At 47.5% G+C, this 23,780-nt stretch overlaps 1 protein-coding gene across 3 annotated transcripts in view; it reads left to right on the forward strand.

Annotated features, from left to right (window-relative positions):
- Positions 1-897: 897 nt before the first annotated feature.
- The window catches only part of LOC116943661 (microtubule-associated tumor suppressor 1 homolog), a 79,813-nt gene continuing 56,930 nt past the window's right edge, over positions 898-23,780 (forward strand). Inside the window, exons 1-4 of one of the 3 annotated variants that reach the window (XM_032956698.2) lie at positions 898-1,259; positions 6,317-9,571; positions 11,897-12,131; positions 13,629-13,781. In XM_032956698.2, coding sequence (XP_032812589.1) covers positions 6,335-9,571; positions 11,897-12,131; positions 13,629-13,781 — 3,625 coding nt within the window. In that variant the 5' untranslated portion in view covers positions 898-1,259; positions 6,317-6,334. The remainder of the gene's footprint in view (positions 1,260-6,316; positions 9,572-11,896; positions 12,132-13,628; positions 13,782-23,780) is intronic. The other 2 variants (XM_076067878.1, XM_076067879.1) reach the window with 2 other exon arrangements.

Consider the following 23,780-nt stretch of genomic DNA (forward strand, 5'->3'; position numbering starts at 1 on the left):
GTAAGCAAAAATTAGCACGCGTAAATAAAAAAATATTGAATAGTAACTGAATATGAATAGCATATCCAATACTGTATACTTAATTGTTATTCTTTGATAATAGGGTTCCCCCTTTTTTCTGGCAACAAAACAGGTGTTAAGATGTTAAAACACCAAACTGAAACCTATTGCAAGAAATCATGTCTGCATTAACCACATTTCCTTGTGGTGAAAACACAAACAAAAAACACACTGCTAATATATGCATCGTCCTTGGAACTGATGAATCCATACCAGAGACAGCTTTCTTTTGAGCCTCGTCTCAAACGGTGTGAGACCAAAGGACGCCAAAAGGCGACGTAGAACAGTAACTAGAATGTAACATTGAGGTGCTTGAGGCAGAGAATTGCGTCAGAGTACATATGGAAGTAACTTGAATTAAAACCCGTAATATAAAACAAGTTGCACAAAATACAGGAGCAGTTTCATGCGACAATTAAATTACTGCGGTAAGGCGATTGCAGAATGTGCAATCAGGTGCAAGCCCAAGAGCACACTCGCCAATTTGCGCTGTCGATTTAACACGGAGCCTTTCGCGACCAACATTATTCGCGCTTAAAGTTTATTTTTTTTTATTTTTCCGGGGATTCGATCGCCTAAAATATAAACGCCTCGTTTAACCCGCGCGACAAAGCCGTACTATATAATTGGCTGCGTCGGGTGGAGGTGGGTTATTAACGGACAAGTTTTGCATCATTAATCCGCACGTCGAGACGTAACGCGTTGCCACTTATCAGCCCCATTCACACGCAACACCCCCACCGCACGTGACGCCCCCACCCCCACCCCCACCACGGCTCATTGTTCCACCCGGAGTGAATGATTGTTGCGCATTGTTATGCCCACTCAACAACAATAGAATCGACTTTTATTGTGAAGGGTGGATTTGGCGACACGACGGGGAGGGGCGTGGTGTTGGTGCAACGCAGGGGCGCTTCCAGGATGAAGTTAATGCATTTATGTGGAACAGCCGCCTGCTCTTCTTGGCTCGCTCTGGGCAGGCAGATTCTTTTCGCTATGTCGCTGCTGGGTAGCAATTTTAAGTTCTAAAAGAGCAGAGAAACCCGGGCGGTTATATCTTACGCTGTGCGTTTGTATGTAGACATTTGATGTGTGTGCGTACGTAGTCGGTCAGTCGACACGGACTCGTCTACAGTCGTGGAAAGAGATTCAATTTAAAACGGCAAACTTCGAAGCTACGATATCCAAGCTTCGAGCAGGTAGGAGGTGTGATTATAGTTGTATACATTATCATCCGCTAAGACAATCTGCAATAATTTTCTAGTATAACATAAAGCTGTGCGCACCTACAAGTGTTGTTTTACTGCATGTACATTTCACTTATAAAGGTACCAGTCATCACATGCCTTTTTAGCAGATTATTTTTTAAATTGCATTTGTTTAATAATAACAACAACGATGCAATCTTAACGTTTTAAAGTTACTATTTTACTCGTTACTTGACCACCTTTACATTTTGATAATTAAATTTGGTACCTAAACCGAAGTTTTGTCGCCTTACGTTTGTGTTGCTTCGTCAATGTACCTTGCACCTGTACAGTATTTATGTAATTGTGCTTATCAATTACCGTCCAGTAATTGTCTGGATGCTTTTAATCCCTCGTTGACATTGTAAAGGCGTGATTAAGACGATAATCTTGTATATATGGGGTGTAGAACCTAATTCACTTCATAATACGTCTAAGAAAGTTTTTTTTTTGGGTTGGATCGCGTAAATATCAATGTGTCCATATTCTTGGTTCTTTCGGTAAAGTCATGTAAATAGAAAACAAAAGCAAAAATAAAATTAAATAAAAATATTAGGATAAAATTTTAATCATATAATAAAAGCATAAAATCTACGACGTTTCGATCGCTACACAAGCGGTCTTCATCAGGCGGAGACCACTCGTTGCGAGCCAAACGTCGTGGGTTTTTGCTTTTATTTTCTATTTATTATTTCAATTTTATCTTAATATTTCTATTTTCATTTTTTATTTTTCTATTAACGTGACTTTACCGAAAGAACTAAGAATATGAATTCCTGCAGTCACGAAAGTTAAGTCTAAATATAAATGTGTCAACCCACCACCACCCGACAGCCAATTCGTAAGGGTTGTCACGTTAGCAAAACGTGCCACTTAATTACTACTTCAGCACACTGGTATGTTGGAGGTTAGCCGTATGGCAGGCATGCCGGGCATACGGCTTTGTGTATCCACTGCTGGATGAAAGTCTCTCCACGGCAGTCTCCATCCCTCACGGTCCTTGCGATGCCACAATCCTGCACATTCTCAGCTCCATCCTCCCAACTCTGCAGTGGTCTTCCTCTTCGGCGTGTGTTTCTCTTCGTTTGGCTGCCATTCCAGCACCAGTCTTGTCCATGGGTAACGATCCCTTATTGCGATGTGCCCTGACACCGAGCCCACTTGCTTTCCTTAGCAGCCAATAGGATTGCTCAAATCGGCGATAGTTTCCTGATCCACGTGTATACGTATGGTGCGCTGCTTTTGCAACCGTACTTTACCAACCGTGCTAATCGGAGGCGCAATTTAAAGCGCGGTTCTCCATGTGGGTGTCCCCGTGTGTTAGTGAGTAATATGCGCCGCCGTTACAACTTGATTTTCCAGGGACATTTGTTGTTAGATTTCGTTTTTATTAATTCAATCGTGTTTTCTTAAAGCATTCTAATTTGCGCTCTCTTGCTTAATTTCAAAATCGTTATGCCTTATCCACCTAAAATATTGTCCCGGGTATGTGTGTAGTTTCTCACTTGCAGCCAACCAATATATTTTAAATTGACCGTTGCACGATACACTTCTGCTCGTGTTTAAGCGCGTGTTGTTGTTGTTGTTGTTTTCAAAGTATCGATTATTTTTCAACGGTTAATGTAAACAAGTAAATGACGTTGCCATGGCTTTGTCTTAATGCTCGTACGAAACGAGTGGCTTGTGGAGGCATTTTGTGCGTGGGGAGGCGGTGCAAACCGGCCAGTGCGGTTTTGGGCACGCCGATCGCGAATTGTTGACGCGAGTTACGGAGTTCACGGCGGTCAGGGGCGGATTTCGTTCGCGCACGCCTCAATAGAACCACATCGGCCGGAATGCGCCCAAATGTCGCGAGCGGAGCGAGGTTTGAGCGCACGGCAAGCAGGTGTTAATAGGCTGGCGGGGAAATGGGTCGTGGTTATTTTGCATGGGTCGTGGTTATTATGCACGCATCCCGCCCACGCCTGCGCTGCTCTGCGTTCACGTAGCCCCACTGACCACGCCTGTGCTGCTCTAAGTTGTGATCACGAAAAACTCAACGCACGATGTGGGGTGGTGGTGGTGGGGGGGGGGATGCAATAGTCTAGCGGTGGATTGACACAAGGGACGATCTATAAAGGCCGGCACGGCACACGAGAGGGGGTGGGGTGGCCAACGGCACACCCGGCCGCCTTTGTCTCCCGAGTGGCGACGTTTCCGCACGGCACCAGGTACACTTTTTGAGGCAGTCAACCTAGGGGAGGCCCAGGACCGGTTCAGATAAAAGTCACACTAGTGTTGGCCGTGAGCGGGAATCGAACCCGGGTCGCCAGGTTCGTGGCGCAGCGTAGCGCTAACCGCTCCCCCGCACGTGCGCGCGCGCGCACTTCTAGTGGTGCGGTAGGAATGGGATCGCCTTGTTTTGGGGAAACTGCGCGGCACGTGGACCTTGAGGGCTGTTCGTGACGCGAGAATTTCGGCGGCCGCTCGCTCCTACGGAGGGCTTCTCGCGCCTCGCCCCCACCGATGTCCTCTTACCCCCCCTCCGTGTGCAGATACTATTGGTAATTGTGGGGTGTGTAGGTATATATGCCTACACAGTAACAGTCTTTCTTTTGGGGGGGGAGGGGGGGTAGTGAAATCTTTTTTGGGGGGGTCGACAATTGTTGTAAACCTGTTGGATCAACTTTCCACCACCACACAAACATCCCAATTGCGTGTTGGCAAATTCATACTTTTTTTTCCTTTTGAAAATGTGCCAATGTGTCCCATTGCCAGCAATGTGGTCAATCTCCAAGATATTTGAGCCATTTCATCAAGTTGCCCGATACTGTCTAAAAAACATGCCTGTCTTGACACAAACATTTTAGTCCATAGGCTTTCCTAATGTAGATCCCCCCCCCCCCCCAAACACTGATGGGTATTGGTCTGAAAATAATGTCCTAACGGACAATAAAAAAAGTTGTTGTGTGGAAAGACGAATAAGAGGTACACTGTACCCATGCTTTAAGACAACACACATGTTTTTGTACTGTATGTGGCTTGGTTGCCTAGCTGTGAAGCGTGCATCGACCCGCCTCGCCACCTCTATAACCTGTTTGCTATATGGCGAAGAGCACAAACCAGACCAACTAGTAATGCAGTGCCACGCCAAGCCGATGCCTACAAGCTCCATGGGTCGAAAAGCATTAAATAAAAATAGTCGGGAGTTCAAAAACCCATAAGTGGTGGGTTGTCCCCACGCATGTATTGCTACACTTGACGAGCTCCATGAGATGGCAATTTAGTCCTATATTGCTGGGAAAAATCCGAGTACCGAGGTTATTGCTTGTGACGTGGTCCCCCACGCCCCCTTCCCACCCCTCCCCCCCCCCGGGCACATCAACATTGCGCATCTGATGTTTGGACGTGTGAGATTTTGTCCTGCTCGCGATTGTGCAGAAACCCATTGCCAGAGCTTAATTTCTCATGGTAGGGTTGGGAAATATTTTCAGGAGCTCGGGCTTATTTATGTACATAAATAAAAACCTTGATTCGTCTCGCAAACCTCGAGGGCTACTTCCCGACAAGGTAGAAAGCTGCAATTGGGTACATATGTAGCTTTTGGGGCACAACAGGAAAAACGATCCTAAAAGTTTCATTTTAAGGCCCCCAAATCTCGATTTTAAGTGCCCCATAAACATATTTGTGTGTAATTCATAAACCGTTAAAAATAAAAGATTGCGGTATTTTTCGTTTGAAAGAGCCTTTAAACAGCAAATAAAATGAAAGTGAGAACCATTCTATCTTTTACTGTTGATTTCGGATTCAAGTGGGTTTGACCGAAAAAATACAAATTTTATAATGTTCAAATCTGAATAATTCAAAAACCGTAAAAATAAGAACTCAAGTATTACATTCATTTTTGTTCTTTAATAAACAAACTGAATCTTTAAATTGAGCGGTTTTCAATGGGTATGTCTTTAAATAATAGAAGTTGAATAAAGTTGTCAACTTTTTGCCGAAAAATACGAATTTTTGGAATAGTTCTTAATGTCTGATCGTAGATATAAATTGAAAAAAAATATATCCTATCGGGTTCAGTGTTATATCTATTCAAACATTTTCTCTGGCGAAGACAGGCTTTATGAATTGGTAATGCAATAAACTTCCATAGCTATTAATCGGTGAAATGCTCCTTCCATGGAGAGCCTTAAAAATGCGAGGTCAGGGAGTGAAAAAGGGCTTGGCTGTTAATAGTTTTTTTCCCCACTTATCGTGGCTGAACTCCAAAGGAACTGCAGTCAGCCCGGATTGAACATTTCAAGCTGCAAGCCGTTAATCAGCAGCAGCACCACAGCCTCATTAGATGGGTGACGTCATTTGTGACGCCTGTAAATAAACATGTCTGAAGTTGCCCACTGGTTAAACTTTTTAAATGACATAAGATGACATTTGTCTTTCATTTAGATATTACACCATCCCATTTTTCAAACGAGTATATATACCGGAGTGATGTGCAATTTACTATTTTGATAATTTGCATTGCAGTATAGAAGGGATCGGCTGAAAATAACAATACGTGTTCCCCCCCCCCCATCCTTAAGCGATTTTTAACTCCACCGAGGCTCTTACAGAATAAGAACCAATGGTGGAAATTTCACATTCTCATGACATGGGATAGAATTTGCACACAACCTTTGTTAACTTTCAAAAAGAGCAGTACTCATTTCAGTTGCTTGATAACCAACCAGGATTTTGGATCTCAGCATTCTGGTTGTTGTTAGAATGCTTAAACCACAGGACAGCCTGGCCTTTCTATGACTCATCAGGTATCCACTTGTTTACTCCCTTCCGCCATTTAGTATTTAAAAAATTGCCATTTTGGTTGTTTCCTGCGTCACAGCATTAACTCGTTCGCATTTCCAAAATTCAACAGAAACGCAATTATTCGCGTCCACTTTTGGCGACTTGAACTTGCAAAACCTTGACCTGGTGTTTTTGAAATGTTTACGTGTGATCTCATGGTTTTTTTTTTTCCCCACCCTCAGGGTTCACAACAGCAAAGTATGAGCAATGCCAAGGGGTCGCAAAGACAGGCGTCCGTCCCGCGTGCGCGTCCCTGGGAAACGACGTGCCGCCGCTCTGTGTCGCTCGGCGCCACCACGGGCCCGGGGAACCCCTCTCCACCCAGAGGGGGTGACGGTCACCGTGGCCCGGCAGATGGGAAATCGGAGACCGAAAGCAGCCCCCTCTCCAGCAATGGCTCCGACGTTTCCGTGGCGGCGCCCGGCATGTTCGCCAAGTCGCCCGCTTTGAGTGGGCGCGAGGCTAAACCCCGGGGCAACCGTGGCGAGCCTGGCGGTGGCGTCGCCGCCACGGAGCTTCGTAAGATGGGCACCGATGACGGATCATTCGCGACGCCCATGAGAAGGAATAATACCGTGCTCGTTCGAAATGGCACGTCCTCGCGTTCCGCGCCGAGCGGGGTCTGCGAAGCTGGCGCCATGCGGCCCCAAGGCTGTGCCGGGCCAGGGGGCGTGCGGCTGGATGCCCTCCTGCACAACAGGGGGGGCGATCCTCGTGTGGTGGAGGAGGCGGCAAGAGCACACGGCGCTGGCTGCGACCACCTCAACCGTGCTCTGCCGAGTGACACAGTTGTGGGGTGTGGGCGTGACTTAAAATTGAGTGGGAGCCGTGGCGCAAGAAGAGGAGCAGCAGTGGGAAGAGGAAGGAAGCCACTGGAAAATGCCAATGGTGGCCGTTTGCAGGAGCACAAAACATTTATTCAGGACTGCAGTTTGGAAACTGACGATGAGTTGCTGGGATGTAAACCTCTGGGTTCGTACGAAGATTTATACCGTGGCGACCAAATGCATAGCAACACACCATTGTTCAGTAGTCCAGGAAGACATTGTGTGAATTGCCACGTTGCGAATGCTTTGGATGGAAATATCTGCTGTTGCGAGGACGATACAGGAACCGGTAAATTTATAGCACTGCCCAAATGCGTGGCACCTCAAAACCACGCTTCAAACCCATCTGCACTGACGCCGGGGGCCATCAAATCTAGTAGTCCAATCGCTCGTGCTGTCCCACCTTGCAAAACTCCAATGGGATATTTTCACCGTGGTCTCGTGGGTACCGACGCGATGCAGAAGGAAATCCCCTTGCCTGGCACCGCACGGCAACGAGTTCAGCGGCAGCCGTCTGTTGACGAGAGCAACGCTGAGCTGCTGCGGGGCCCCGCTTGCGACAGCTTTGCGTACAACAGTTGCATCAAGAAGGATTGCGTGGCCATCATTAACGAGATCAGGACGAGGAATCCTCAGAAGCGGGAGTCGCTGAATTCCAGCCCGGAGACCCCGTTGCGGTGTCTGACCTGGAATGAAACCTCCAACGTCGACGTTCGGGAAATGTACGAGTGCTTGCCGATGCAGTCCATCGTGCTGCCGCGGGAAAACGCAAAAGTGCTGGATACGATGGCCGAGCGTCGGCAAGCGAACAAAATGGCTGCCAGTGAACCGCCGAAATTTATGTTGCGGCACAACGCGGCGGCTCTGGAGGTGATTTCAAAAGAGCAATTGGCTTTGACCGAAGTGGGTGCCGATACCGTGTGTACGACAGCATTGGCAGCTCTTGAACACGGTGCACTCGATGAGACGATGTGTGCGCTTGGCAGAGCCGAAGATGCGGCGTCTTCCACTGGCCGCGCAGCGGAGGTGGTCGCAGTGGAGAAGATGGCAGCCAACGTCACAAAAGGGCTTTCGCTGCCTGATATAGATTCTACGATGATGACCGTGGCGTCTCACAATCTCAATTCTACTGCAACAAGTCTACCGGCTGCAATGGTGGAAAAGAAACTCGTTGATAGAAAAAGGCCAAAGGGATTTGGTGTACTGCCAAAGGCTGGTGGTGAAAATGGGCCTCTTTGCATTAATGACCCAAAGAGGACCCAGATTGGTGCACCCTTAGGTAGTGATGTTCATCATCGGCGCATTACTGGTGACTGCACCATGTTAAAGTGCAAGCATTCGCCCAACGGCTCCTCTGATTTGCAAAAAGTAAGCTTGGTTGGTCACACCACGTCCACTCCGCTCGTTGACGATGGGTGCGCACAAACCCTCGTGCCCACGGTGATGTTTGCTGGAGACAACGATCTCGGTGAGATTTCGACCATATCTTCCTCGTCGATATGCTCTTTGAATAGCTTGCCGCAGCAACTCAACTTTGACAAACGAACGCTGCCGGTTTCTATCAACAGGACAACAGAGAGCACAGCCGTCAAGGCGTCCAAGAAAACCCTAACTGCTGGTGGGGGGGTGACAACGGACGATCAAGCTTCAAATGCCAAAAAGCTACCGACAGTTGTCCGAAAAGCTTGGAGCCTCGACGTGACACAGAAGAAGCTGCAGATGTCAAATCCAAACAAGTCCATGGAGAGAATCCCACCCACTGTGGTTGGTCAGGCTGCCCGTGCCACCGTCACAAACGTTGAGAAGTTTAAGCATCCCGTGAAGGCCACCGATCCCACGGGACGTAGCATGGCCGGTGTGGACACACGAGGTGAATTGTTGCCGTCAAAGGTCAAAGCGTCGGCTGTGATGCAGCCAAGAGACAATTCTGCAGCAGCGTTCAAAGCCAGGGGTTTGCCAACGTTTCCAAGACGGGTGCTGCCTTCATCGCTGTGTCTTACAAAATTGTTGGCAGCTGGCCCCACCAAATACAGCAGCCCCACAAGGCCAAGGCAGCAGGTGAATGACGGTGTTGCGAGGAAATTGGCAAATACGCCGTCGAAGCCTGGCAGCTCGAGCAAGCTGTGCACACCGATGAAGGCCGGGGTAACTGGAGCCGCCGCGGGGAGGAGAACCGCTGCCGTCGTCACTCCGCAAAGGCCGAGTAAAGTGTTGGGCTGCCCCCATCTGGACGGCGATGGGCCCGCCGCCTTGGGGGCCATGAAGATGTCCCCCAGGATTCCCTTGGCCAACGCGGCGAGGCCGTCGCCCAGGGCCACGAAGCCGCCGATGCAGAGGCCCTCGCAGGGAGGCGCACCGGCCCAAGCACCGAACGTCGTGGTCTCCGCCCTCAAGCGGCAGCCAAACGGCCCGGGCGACGGCCACTCGGAGAAGGGCGCTCCATCCAGCGGCCAAGTCAGGGCGAGGCAGCTCAAGCCTCTGTTTGGCTCCAAGCTGAGGGCTCCAACGAGACCCACACATGGTGGCAAAGCAGAGCCTGCGCCCGTGAGGTCTGCTGTCGATGGTGTGCCGCTAGAGGAAGCTACAGTCGGAAGCGCGCATTTGACAATGGTGAGAAATGGATGCAGTATTGTTCCCTCGGTACTCACGAAGTTGCTATCCAGCGGTTTTTTGGCCATCCGCGAATCGCATTTGGCACTGCAACTGCATCGACAGTGGGAAAGAAAGTGAGAAAGTGACGCTAGAGAATGTGATGCGGTAGAGTGAGAAACCGTTTATTTAAGGTGATTAATTTAAAACGATGGGTTTTTGTTGATCAACATTTTCCATATTCACGGGCATCTCCAGATCGTATCCTTAGGGAATATGTTCTGTAATATATAATCATAATACATTGCGGTAAAAATGGTCTGGACTTCGTTGCACGTGATTGTTTTGGGTCCAGATGGAGATTGCTGTGTGTGGGACACCTGCCTGGGTATCTAAGACTTGGCTAGTAAAAGGCGGTGCAGAAAATAAGTGGTTTATTTTTCCCATTTTATAATTTAGATTTGTCTGTTCATGCACATGAATTGTCTGCCTGCTTGGGTTTCCTCCTATTTTCTGGAAACAAACTAAACTCAACTCGATCTTGACTTGAAGCGTTCGTGACTGCAGGAATTCATATTCCCTTGGGTCTTTTTGTAAAGTCATGTAGATGTTATTTTCTTTCAACCTATCTACGTGATTTTACCGAAAGACCCCATGAATATAAACTCAACTATGTTTTATTTCGCAAGGTAAAGCCCACTAAGCTGAATGTATTTTTAGAAGCAACCTGGCCACAACAAATTGGTTTATCATGTGTAAATGTATAGCAGCTAAATACGAAAACAAATTTGGCCAAACGTCCAAGTCGTCACCTGATTTTTGAAAAACATTTCGGTACGCAAAGGCTTTCCTGGGCATAAAGGTAATTGTTTGTACTATTCAATTACATTAATTACCATAACGTACTCAAATTGTCTCCATACTCCAAAAAGGAATTATTTGTCGGCAGCCATGAGGAGTGGACATTCCAATTCCCAAAGCTGGACGCCCCTTTCTATTGGACGATTGCTCTTGGTCACACTATCGTTGTGTACGTGTTCACGTACGCCCATTTTATTATCGTTTTCAGCGTTGTGGGGATATTTAACCATACTTCACCGTGGTCAGTGTGTGATGGTCAAGGGTGCAGCAATGAATTCCAGTGGAAATTGCTGCACTGCCTGATGCTGTGCAAAAACCAACTTGGCCATTTGTAATATTAATTTACCTTTAGAATTGTGTAACCACTAATTTATTACGGACTGAAGATTGGTTTCAAGCAAAAAAACATTTATCTTTTAAATATATATTTCGATAATTGTATCATGATCTAAGTTGATATAACATTGACCTATTGGCTCCTTCAAATTAATGACGTGTGTTTGCGTGAGTAAATTATTGACTTCGCCGTCACAGACCGACCGTGTAATGAAACGTGTTTTGACGCAGTAATGCCATGCATCACAATTCGACGCGTGCCCTTCAAAATCAGGTCTTTGTGCTTTCCATATAATTATGCCTAATGAAAGAACACAAGTAACCACGAATGTGCTGGGAACTCTCTTGATGTTGCATGTTTCTGGGGAGAATATGAACATTAAGTTCCAACGGGGCAGGGCGTGGTTGCTGGCAGCACAGCCGAAGCAAAATGCCAAGAAGCAAGGTGGGGGGACTTGCGGTTTACCATTTTATATAATTGTAATTATTTTTAATGGGGTCGTCCGCATTCAACGTGCACACTTGTCAGTGAACCCATTGTTCTTTTACTTACGCTTTTTTTTTATCCCCGAGAGGCTCGCTCACTTGGACACCTTTTTTGGGAGGGTCCTGCCAGGTTTTGACAGGAACAGGGGGGGGTTGATGATGGCCATGCTACGCTCCCAATTCATAAAAATTGCAGGGTGACCTTTCCAATTTGGACCCTGACGCTGGCGCGCAATGGGCGGCTACCATTGTTCTTGACGTCACTATTTTTCACGTCCATTGTTAAGCACGTGGACTGTTTTTGTTGTGGTTACTGCACCCGCCGTAATCATTGCGGGTCGCCCGCAGAATTCGAACCTCGTAGCCACCTGAAACGAGCGGCAACCGCGCCGTGTCGCTGCCTCGGTAGACTCTCCGATGCTTCGGCTCGCGTCGCGCGTGTCTCTGCGCCGCCGTGTCTACGTCGTTATTGGGAAGCCAGCCACTGGAGCTATCCACTTGTCAATCCTAGATTAAAACTATAATTTCTTTTAGAACTACTTTTTGTGTTTTAGTTTGTCGTTCCTACTCCCTACCCCCCCCCCACCCCCCGCACCTCGATTTTAGCACGGTTGGCTACGTTGCAGTGCTAAAGAAGTTCTACATGCATACGTAACATTGCAGGTCACGGCCGATAATGGGCGAGACTCGGCCAAGGTTGCTGCTGGATGCCTGCTCCAACCTTCCAACGGGAGCCTGCGCCCCACGGGCCCCGTCTCATCCGGCAGGGGCCGCTCCACTTCTATGAGGCCCCCCTCCTTCCTACCCGGATGCCGAGGAGCCTCCAGGCTTCCTGCCACACGCGCCACCGTCCCCGCTCGGCCGCAACCGGACAACCCCAACAACACCGTCGTCGCAGGTTCACCGCGATGACCGACGCTCGCTGGATTTACTCGTGCAGCGTAGCTAGAACCGGTGTTAATTTTGTGGTTTCTTCCAAATTTAATTCGTATTAAAATGGCATTTTTTTTTCTTCTATTGCACACCTCTTCACTAATGTGTATTTCACGTGCGGGTCAATCTGCTACGGTGGAGGGCTCCATGCCCAGCAGTCTTTAAAACATAGCAGCTGCGAAAGAAGTTCTACATACCGTATGCGACACGCGGCTAATGCCGAGTGTTCAATAAGTTGGTCGCCAGTTTTTTTTGGTCGCCAGTTAAATAAAAATTTGTACCAAATTTTATTGCAAAAAAAGAAAATAACACTCTTTAGATGGGTAGCAACTGTAGAATGAAGTGCCGAAGTGCATTGCTTTGTAGCTGGTTGAATAAAGCCTCCTGTGACATGCTTTCTGACGGGCCACTCCTTGGCATGCTCCACGTTAGCATTGATAATATTTGCATCAAAACAGGTGGCCTCGTGGTGCAGTCGCGACTAGCGGAACCCTCCGTGTGGGTGTACCTCGTGGCCTTTCTGCTGAATCCTCGCCTGTCATCGCCACCGCTGCCAACCGTGCTCCATTGTACAGCAGTGCTCCGTGATGCTCTAGAATCTGTGGGAAACATTCCACATTTTTACTTTGCACAAATTTGGTGCGGTACATGTTTTATCGACTATAGAGGAAACGATCTTTTGAACTTGTAATCGTGTTACTGAATATATAATCGTGCTAATGTTTGTCAAGCCATCCTAAATGGCTTCATCCAACTGCATAGCAGCAGTACATGCAGAGTATTGTAGATTGCTCCTTCGCATGGGGTGTGAAGGTGTAAGATGGAAATTGTTAAGGGACTCTTGAGAATGAATGGTGGGTGACGCTAAGTGTCAAATCCGTCTGCTTGCTGACCTAGCCCTGCAATTTCAAGGGCCTCGTGGTACATTTTATTATACCAGCGAAGTAACCCCACTGACCAACACATTTGGGTGAAACGCTCGACTGCATCTTGCATTGCAAAATTATTTAACGGAAAAACTACGTGCAGGTGAAACATGGCGCGTGGAGTGGCGTACGTATGTATAATACATGTCTGTTGTAACTGTTTGTTTGATACTAGGCTCTAAACAAAGCTGTCTCAGGTGTGGACCAATCGGCTTCAAAGACAATGCATCTACTGTCAGAGCATGTTTTTTGTTTGCATTTTCACCACAAGTATCTGTGGTTAATGCAGACACGATTCCTTGCAAGAGGTTTCAGTTTTGCCGTTTTTTTTAACATCTTAACACAAACTGTTTTATTGCCAGGGAAAAAAAAAGGGGGAAAACCCCCCATTCTTACAATACACTTCTTTCGCGCACCGTACGTGCTAGAACCGTGCCAATCGGAGGTGTGTCCGCGTGCCACCAGATCGCCGTGAAAGCCAAAATTTCGCGTTCAGCGTTTGCCGCCGCTTCTGCTGCGTTTGCACCGCGACGCAGGTGATCCGCACACCAACACGGCCGCCGGCCAAAGGCTTCTGGCCCTGCCCGCCTTGAGGAAGCGCAGCCCCAGCCCCGGCTCCGCGTCCGTCGCCAGCGCCCAGTCCACGGACAGCGATCGCAGTGGGCACGCCGCGCACCGTGGCGCAAAACGTACGGAGAGGTTGGGGGGGGTTGGAGGACTGGTGGTGGTGGTGGTGGCGGCGGCAGGGGGTGCTCGTGTCGCGAGTACAGACGAGTGTAGGGGCGCACGTGCGTCTGTTTACGAGCGCGCGTGTGCGTGTGTTTAGGGGCGTGCGTGTGAGTGCGTGCACGTGCGTGAGTGCACGCGTGTGATTCGGGTGGCGTTGCCGGGCCCTCCCCTAGGTCGACTCAGCCTCAAATGAGTACCTGGGTGCGGTGTGTAGTAAACATCGCCACTAGGGAGACAAAGGCGGTCGGGCGTGGTGCTGGCCACCCACCCCCTCGTGTACCGTTACCGGCTTTCATAGGTGCTCGCTAACAGCACTTGCACCTACAGTCTGTTAAGGCTATATGGGGGGATCTTTGTCTTGTTGCTGTACTACGAACCCGGCGGCCCGAGTTCGATTCCCGCTCACGGACAACACCAGTGACGATTATCTGAACCGGTCCTGGGCCTCCCCCCCCCCCCCCCTCCCGGTCGACTCAGCCTCAGATGATTCCCTGGTGCGGTGTGAAAACATCGCCACTAGGGAGACAAAGGCGGCCAGACGTGGTGCTGGCCACCCTCGTGTGCCGTGCCGGCCTTCATAGGTGCTCGCTAACAGCCCTTGCCCCAACAGCTTGTTAAGGTTACATGGAGGAGCTTTGTCTTTTGTAGTTGACGCAGTTGCTTTGGTCTGTCAACTCTGTAATTGGCTGTGGGTAATGTACTGGTGGTCTCCGGTTTACTACGATCCACATTTACGACGATTATATAATGCCACATGGATCGATTTACGACGGAGAAACTTGATTTACGATGCGTCTTCGACATGACTCCAAATACTACAGCTGATCACTGTTACAACACTGGGTGATCACGATATAATTTTCTCCGATACCAAGGTTCTTTGCAAACCCACGGGTTTTTATCAGAGATTTGTTCACGAGGCAATTCAGATTTACAAACACAGACACAATTTCAACCGAGAGGATGCTTTCAAATTAAGCAACCATTGGAAAGATGTTCTGAATCAAACCAAACCAAACATTAAACTAATTTTCAATGGTACAGTATATTTTTTCAAGTAGTGGTATCCCAAACTTTCGCAGCTGCTCAAATTCCCTTTTCACACCATCAATATGTAAACTCCCCTTCCCCTCCTCGCCGGTCTGCACATGCTCCCCCCCTGTACATCGTTCATCATGCTAAGTCCGCCAATTAAATGCTAATTTTATGCTAATTCCTTTGTCAAGGCGCTCTGCTTCCTCTCACACAGCTTAAAGGTCGCGGTCTGAGCTTGGCTGTGTTCACTCCAGCGCTGTCCTCTAGACAGTCTGCTCCCTTCACCTGATGAAGGCCACTTGTGTTGTGGCCGAAACGTCGTAAAAATGTATTTTATTTTTTGTTGTTTTTTACGTGACTTTACCGAATAGAACCAAAGAGTCTGAAGGAGTGTCTTTTGGTTTCTGATGTGACTTTGCGGTGAACTTTTGTTATTTTCAAGTGTTATTTTGTGGGTTTTTTTCCCATTAATCCCTGTTAAATATGGTTGATAAAAGGAAAAACACATCAGCAAATGTTGTTTCTACTGTTTCTAGTGTCTGATTTTACAACGATCCTATTGGCGATAGAGGTTCCAGGAACGCATTGCGAAGTCGTGAAAGCTGGGCACCGCCTGAAGTTCGAATTTGTGACTCTAATTCGGAAGAAGACGTTCGCCTTTCTGGTTGGCAGTCGGTGATCGTAACCTCTGGGTACGACAGAACGAGGGAGTGGAATTTTGTTGGTAGTCTGTAGTTGGTCCTCGTGGTGATATCAGTCACGTCATGAGAAAATTGAGTTCCCACCACTGGCTTGGAACATTGTGACGACGAGCACCTTTGCTTATTGTGAACTAGAAGGTCGCGATTTGTTTTTGATCACGGGAATATAGCTCGAAGTTTGTACAAATATATTGAAGGAATATCTTCGTGTACTCTATTTTGTTTCCACAGGAATTGAGTCGGTTTAATGTAAAAACAGGTGCACGGTATTTAGGCTTGACAAATTAACGTATTCGCACACATGGACTGTGAATGAAACTGCATTATTTCAATTAATTGGCTCTTCATGTCTCGCCTTAACGAGAGGTAAATTGTCTAATGTCCAGCGATTGTCTGAAATTCATGAATAATTGCACTTGCATTCAAAAATCTAATGTCATTGCCATTCGATTCACGCGCTTGTCCTAATGCAGCGCAATGGCTCTAAGCGCACCTAGGCCTGCGTTGAGAGAGCGTGGGCGCTGCAATGGCGATGAAAAGCGGTGCTACCCACCAGCACCACCACCCCCCTGCGTTTTATCGGCAGGTGGCCCTCCGTCACAGGTGACTACCGGTGCCACCATCTCGAACGGCGACACTGTGGAGCGTCGCTACGCACCCGCGACAGGCAAGCGGTTGACCTCCCAGCAGTCCTCTACTGTGTAGGAGGAAGGTAGTGCAGCAGCAGCAGTAACAATAATAACAACAATAATTAACGTTCTGTAAAGGTGCAATTTAATCCCTGGATATCCCTATGCGCGCCGTGTATCGAAACCAGGACATGTATGCATGCTGAACTTCTTTCGCACCGCAACGGCTAACCGTGCTCGCATCGGAGGTGCTGGGGTAATGACAACAAGCTTAAACACAAAGCTGCTTCGAAACAAATGACAACAAGCTTAAACACACAGCTGCTTCGAAACAAATTATTTTTCAATCTAGATTTAAAAGTGCACGGCTCCAGTAGCTTCCTCCACCGAACCGGGGTTAACTGGCCATAACGAGGGGGGGGGGGTGTGGTAAATGTTTGTATGCATGTGGTGATCTTTCGTAACACACGGAGCCAACTGTGCCAATTGCTGAAGGCCAGTTTTAAAGAAGTGCGAGTTTTGATGGCGCTCTCAAATGGCTCGAACCGCGACCCCCCCCCCCCCCCCCCCCCTTATCAGCAAAAGCAAAGCGTTTCCCAAAGCCCTGAAGCTGCACTGACAAAAAGCCCGATCGCCCCTGCAGGCAACGAGCCTCGAACATTGGCCGTGTGGCACTGTGGACATTGCTTACACTCAACCGCTATGGCCTTGAGTTTAAAGCGTTTCAACCCGTCACGTCTCAAGATTCTGATGATATTGCGTGTACCCTTTTTGTGTGGAAGTTCAACGGTGGTTATCGCACGGATGGACTGGCTCCCGTTTGGGAATGTGGATTATGTATTCCTCGGCTGAGCCGTTAATAGAGATGAGAATTGCCATTGCCCCAGGGCTAATGTGTGCAGGGTGACTATTTGACCTTCAAGTAATTGTAATCCAACTCCATTCCATTGCATCTTGAGACTCTTTAAAACGTCAATTTTTTATTGTTTATTCTGTTCCGCGTTACAAAAAAAAACAACAGACATGTAACTACATGGCTTGGAGTCATGAAAATCGACGTTCACATTCCGTAAGATTTATATGCGTTTAAAAATGTATTCAAACGTTACTTTAATTTCCAAGTTGCCTTGCTCCTTATGACGGTGCCCGCCTCCAGACGTCGTGCCAAACAATTCCACATTCCATGGTGGTGGCCGTTATCTCCATCAGCAACCACTCTTCCCACAAAGCGGCACTCTACTATAATGGGGACACGTGTCTGTATATATATCATGATCATCATCAGTTGGTTGTAGGGCGTCCCAATTGGGTCGCCGTCTCTCGCGACCCTGCCGTGTAATCCACTTGGCGCCTGCAAACGAGCACGTTTATTCATTACATCTCCTCTGGGCGCGGCCTCTCGGCCACGTTCCATTCCTTGGCTGTCACTCGGTCACCGGGCTTGACCATCGGCCACCAACCTCGTGTTTCGTTGTCCTTCCCCCGCTACGTTACAGAGCGAAATAATTTCTGCCTACATATATAACCAGTCCTGTGAAAAGGCCTTTCGCGTTTCTTAATGAGGATTGTCTTTAACCTGGGCATGCTCTGGAATGTATTTTCCTGCTCGCTATACTTGCTTTGAACACGGCACTAACCCTGGATGCCTGAAATACATTAAGCTATTTTCTACTGGTATAGCGAGTCGCTGAAGGTTACATTGGGGTTGGTCCCGTACATGCCCCAGGTGATGTGACTTTTACAAGATTAATGTTGGTGACTGTGCCAATGCAACTCCCTGCTCTCAACACCAAGCGGTGAAGCGTCGCTAAATACAACAGTAACCAACGCTGTCCCAGAGCTACATGCATCTTCCATGAGATGTGCTCCATCCAGAGCCAGCTATGAACAATCAAGGGCATAATAGTGATGTTTACTTGATGGTAAAATATTTACTAGCTTTAAGAAGGCTAGGTTTTATATTTGCCTTAAGACGAAAAAAGTTTCATGTAATAATCGGCACCGTGAATGGACAATCAAAATCTGTAAAATACAAAAACCCCATCGTAACAGAATTATAGGACGGGCCGAAAAAACACGAGTTTCAAACGGCACACCAATGTGTAAAAGGCACAATGCCTCCGCTTTTGCAAAAACATAATGCTGATGGTCTGTGCAGAGGCACAGGCAGTGCGTATTACACTTCTGTGGCTTGTTTGAAACTGTAGGGCGTTTGACTCGTGATTGAAATGTTAAGTTCCTATCTCGGTAGTGTCAACTCAGCCCATCAGCCGTCCTCTTAGGGTTTCTAAAGTCCATACCGCCTTGTAAAAAAAAAAATCGCCAGCGGTGGTTGTCCGTTGTGCTAACTGGTTCCGGTCTTAGGAACGTAGAATTTAGACTCGTGATCTGCAACCAAAGCGAGGGCACGGATCAATGTTCGAGCATGGAGGGACTGACTTGTTGGCTTCGTGCTACCAATCACACTGAAGTCCTCTTAACAACCATGTTGATTACCTGTAAAAATGAAGGTGCTGTTATTGTAATACAATGATCATCCAAATTAGTTATTTTGAATACAGTATTTCCCTCCGTTTCATCACGAACTTGCTTTACGCGATTTTGGCTGTTCGTGAATCGCATCTGGAGCTCTACACGACTGCATAGAGAGAAAGTGGTGAGAGGGAAATGTGGTGCGAGAAAGGGAGATTAAACGATGAGATAGTGATGATGCTAAAGCCAGCATCATCATTTAAGGCAAGTTCATTTCTGAACTATTTTACACTTTTTTAATTTACTTCGTTTATTATAATAAATGTAGTTTTTGTCATGATAATGTTTATCGATTTGATAGCTTATTCATGTGTTTAAGGTAATGAATGTAAAAAGATAGCTTTTTGTAGCCCAATATCACCATCCGTGACATTTGCTATTCACGAGCATCTCTGGAACGTATCCCTCGAATGAAGGAATACTGCGTTCTCAATGTGGTGTGATGCATATTGCATGTGCCCGATGGCAGAGCTCATCGCTGTTAGCAAGAGTGCAAGTGTATAGTTTTGCAGACTATCTTCCTAAGTGGTTTCTGCAGTGTGTTTTTTGTTTTCTCGACTGCTTGAGGATACAGCCTCCTACTGCGCTCGCCTGCGGCACTTGAGAATTGTGGCCGGGCAAGCGAGGCTCGTCTCGCATGCTTCGCTTGGGAGTGTCGCTTGTTAATGTTGACATTTAAAAAAAAACCCAACTTGTATAAAAATCAAGTGCGCGTCTCCCTACCGTGATAACGAGGGCAGTGCTCACTTCTGTTGGCTGTCCTCGGCAAGTTGTGGAAAGTCAACATTCCGACGTTCAGGGCCTTAACTCTTCACGTGACAGCTGATGCAGACGTCCCACATTTAAGTGATCATATTTTGAAACTGGGAGATAATGAACCGAGTCCACGCCAAGCCGGGATGTGAACTCGCATGCTTTTGTGAGTTGCACTTAAACAACAACAGAGTTAATCAATGTCCGAGTGCCTTTTCACGAAAGCATTGACTCTAAAGCGCTTTGTAGAATGTTTTTTAATAAATATAATAGATTGCAAATGGTAGCATGCGAAAAAAAATACCAAGCAGTGGGTATAAATTATCTGCGAAAAAGCAGCAGTTCAAGAGAGGTGGGAAAAAAATATCCGAGTGGACGCCCTACAGTAAAAATATATATTCTCAAACTTTAAAACCGCAACAGAGGAAGGCCCCTCCCTTGGTGATGGTGCCAGTTAATTCTATGGTATAGGGAATACTACTCTGCAGGCGAAATAATCTGCCACCGTTGGGCAACCTTGAGCAAGGGCTGCATGCTGTAAGCTAAGAGGCTGAACAAGGGACCGATGCGGCCAACAATTAATATTATTTACAAGGGGCCCAGGTTGACGTGGAGCGTCACTTGTCGCGGGCAACACCTTGACATCGATCCTGAACCGGACATTCCCACCCAGCGACGCGCAACTCTGGTGCCATGGTGGCGCGATGTTAACTGCCTCGCCTTGTCTGCAGGAGGTCGTGGGTCGATCCCGTCCCTGACGCCTGTATATTTGGAGTTTTCGTGTTCTCCCTGTGGCTGCGTGGAGTTTTCTCCGGGTCATCCGGTTTTTTTTTCCCCTCCACATTTAGCACCATGCGTTTGGAGTAATACGGTTGCTGTAAATTTCCACACGATAAGCCTCTTCGTTGAGCTATCGTTTGTGCCCAGGTCGCGTCTGAAAGAGACCTTATATAGCTTCAGTGGGCCTTACCTGGTAAAATAAAAACATGGCTGTAGTTTACTCTGCTGGTTCACCAGTGAAGTGGCTGCAAGTGCGCGTGTAACATTCAGTTCTGCGCCGCGTGCGGTGGTGTCATGTGCAGGGTGTTGAGTCAAACCCTGACGCACGACGCCGAGCAGACGGGCCGAAGTTTCCCATTGGTGCCAATGACCCCGTGTTCAACTGCTGTCAACGTCACCACTCCGAACCGCACGCGGTGAAGCCTCTTTCAGCCTTTCATACGAGACGACATCCTTCGTATCAATGGGCAAATAGTGACGTGCGTGTTGTTTTGTGCACAGATATTTACACGGGTAGGGTGGTGGTGCAGTAGTTTTGGCGTACTCGAGTTCCATTCTTGAGTTCCACGGCTAACATCGCTGGCGAGTGATCAGCCAAACTGGGCCATTTGCGCCCCCCTCCTTTTCAGCAACCTGCACGGAGCAGCTGCTCATACCGAGCTCTGTCCTGATAGTGGCCATTGGCTTTGTGCTGTTCGCCTGTTGGCGTCCTCTGGTCCACACCAGCGACAGCTTTCTTTAGATCCTAGTCTCAAACGGTGTTAGACCAATCGGTTTAAAACACAATGCATATACTAGCAGAGCATGCGTTTTATTTGCATGTTGAACACAAATGTGTGGTTAATGCAGACATGATTCTCCGCAAAAAGGTTTGTTTCGTGTTTTGCCAGAGGGTAAAAAACCTATTATGTGACTGACATGGTGTATAGGGGAGACCTTCATCCAGCAGTGGATTTAAAACGAGCTTTAGTATTACTCCATCCGCAAGTTGCCAAGCAAGATTGCCGTGCTGAAATTTTCAACGGGTTTACTTGGTCATGTTTTTTGTTTACTTGAAGCATTGAGGAATGCATCCTGTAGGAGGGCGGTAAAATGTTCAGGGGGTGTGCACGTGTACATCCACCTGCGATCAATCACGACGTCGCGCACCTGATTACATATCCTTCGGGGGGGACATTCCGAACCCGTTTATAAAAGAACACTAAATCAGTTTTGCACTGTTGAGAGCACTTGCTACCATCTGTATGCAAGGGCAATCCTCTTGAATTGAAGCTTTCGTGACTGCAGGAATTACTCTACTCATTGGTTCTTTCGGTAAAGTCACGTATGTAGAAATAAATTAAAATAAATCACGACGTTTTCGAATGCAACACAAGCGCTCGTCCTCGGGTAAAAATGTTGTAAACCACACAGCGAGGGAACACAGAGGGACATCACACACAGAGCACACACACAACGGCAAACTGCACGGAGGCAAATACAGAAAGATGGGAGACGTGAACTCGAAAAACCTTAGAAATATGCGATGCAAACCAGTCGGCCAACAACACACACACAAACCTGGTTGACCACGTATTTCAAAAGACTGCTAAATGTTGTGTTCATCTTCTGGGCTGAACACACCAACGTAAACAGAGGACAAGGACACGTGAACAGACACGAGGTACAAGGTAGCAGAGATGCATGCACAGTGAAGACACACAGAAATATGTTTTGGACAGAATTGTAAGGACAACCTCCCCGTAGAGGTGGATTAATCCACTTCGTGAATGCAGGAATGACTGTACTCATTGGTTCCGGCGACGGCAGGAGCGGGGGGAAGCCGCGTACCTGAATTGTTTGACCGGTTCCATGTATCGCTTGCCACTTATGTTCGTGATTTACCTGGAATTGAACCCGGGTGAAGTGCATACTTTCTTTTTGGCAGTGTATTCCATTTGGCGTGGACAATTTTCTTTATTTACGTTGGGACAATCTCAATGTCCAAAGTATATTTCAAGAGACTGCACAATTAATGTTTCTCGTGGTGTTTATCGTGTGGACGTTCCATTCATGGATTTTCTCCGGACATTTCTGTAGGAGGGGATAAAATATTCTCTGCACGGGATAGCTTAGACCTACTGTCTGCACAGCCTCTGTCCCGTCAACGATGCCTCCAAGTTCCTGTGAAGTGGTCAGATCGGTGAAGTAATTCATTCTTGAATCTGTACAGAGCTTGAGTGTTACTCCCGCATGTGCATGGTGGATCGTATAAACGTGTGCCAAACACTCGCTGCTTTAATGGAGCATACCAATGCAGAAGTCTTTGCTCGGTGGCGTTTTTTCTGGTTAAATTACGGGCAAGGGTGTTAATTACTACAGGCATACGCCATCGTACCACCATTTAGACGTTATTGAACAAGTGCTAAACATCCTGGTTCTTTTTATGCAAAAAAATGCAGTTTATTTTGCGTCTTTCATGCCATTTTAAGTAATTAAACATCTCGAGCCACGGTGGCGAGATGTTAACCACCTCGCCTGGTCTGCAGGAGTAAAAGGAAATCCACCAAAGGACATTTCGCTGACATTGTAGCGGCTGACGGAGGAGCATTAGAAGATGCGACAGCAGCAGATGTCGGCGTTAAGGAGATCGGTATTACCTTGTGTGTCGCGGCATCCCTTCATGAAATGTGAGGTGGCTCGATCAGATGAGACTTCCCGTCTCATTTTTTTTAAACGTATCTACGTGACTTTACCGAAAGACCCAAAGAATATTAATTCCTGCAGTCACGAAAGCTTTAAGTCATTGCTTTAAGAAATATCGAATAAAGCTACGTAATATTATGATTGGAGCACTTAGAGATGACGAGTTCAAATCCCGGTCAGAGCTACTCGGTTTGTTTTTCAAGGGTCAATGAAACAGTAGTTTTATGGCATATCTGCAGCGAGTTATTTTAGAGAATGGCCATTATATGAATGTTTAACTTTTTTTGCACTATGTAGCCAACTGTGCTAATCGAAGGTCCGAGGGTAAGGACGACAATTATGACCCTTGCCATATGAATGTGGAATTTCCGTCACCTACTCCTAAGCATCTAGTGAGCAACACTACTACTATTAACGCCTTGCCACTAACATTGGATGCCACAAACCTCTAAAATTGAGCTTGTAACTTTGGCTTTACTTTTGTAATTCGTGAGCCAAACATTTATCTTGACGCCCGCCGGCTCTTTGTAACCCGGGCAGATTTCGCAGCCGGGCAACTTGATCTTATTTGCCAAGGTGCCTCGTGGCCCACGGTTCTGTTGTGATCGCGAAGCCCTCCTTTTACCTTTGGGGCAGATTCCAAGCTGTAATTGGACGAGTGCACGCGGCGGGCCCTGGCGGATTACCCCCCCCTCCTCCCAGCGTCCCCACCCGTGCCCCATCACTGGCTCCCGCACCTAACCCATCCCAACACGAACCGCTGCTATTTTCAAACAGTGTCATGCGGCTTTGACGCAAGCGGTCGACCTGTTGCTGAGCTGTTGGATATCACCCCCCCCCCCCC

The sequence above is a fragment of the Petromyzon marinus genome, chromosome 18 (genome assembly GCF_048934315.1).
Source record: "Petromyzon marinus isolate PM22_M1 ecotype Great Lakes invasive population chromosome 18, UKy_Petmar_22M1.pri1.0, whole genome shotgun sequence".
In the NCBI taxonomy this organism is placed as follows: domain Eukaryota; kingdom Metazoa; phylum Chordata; class Hyperoartia; order Petromyzontiformes; family Petromyzontidae; genus Petromyzon; species Petromyzon marinus.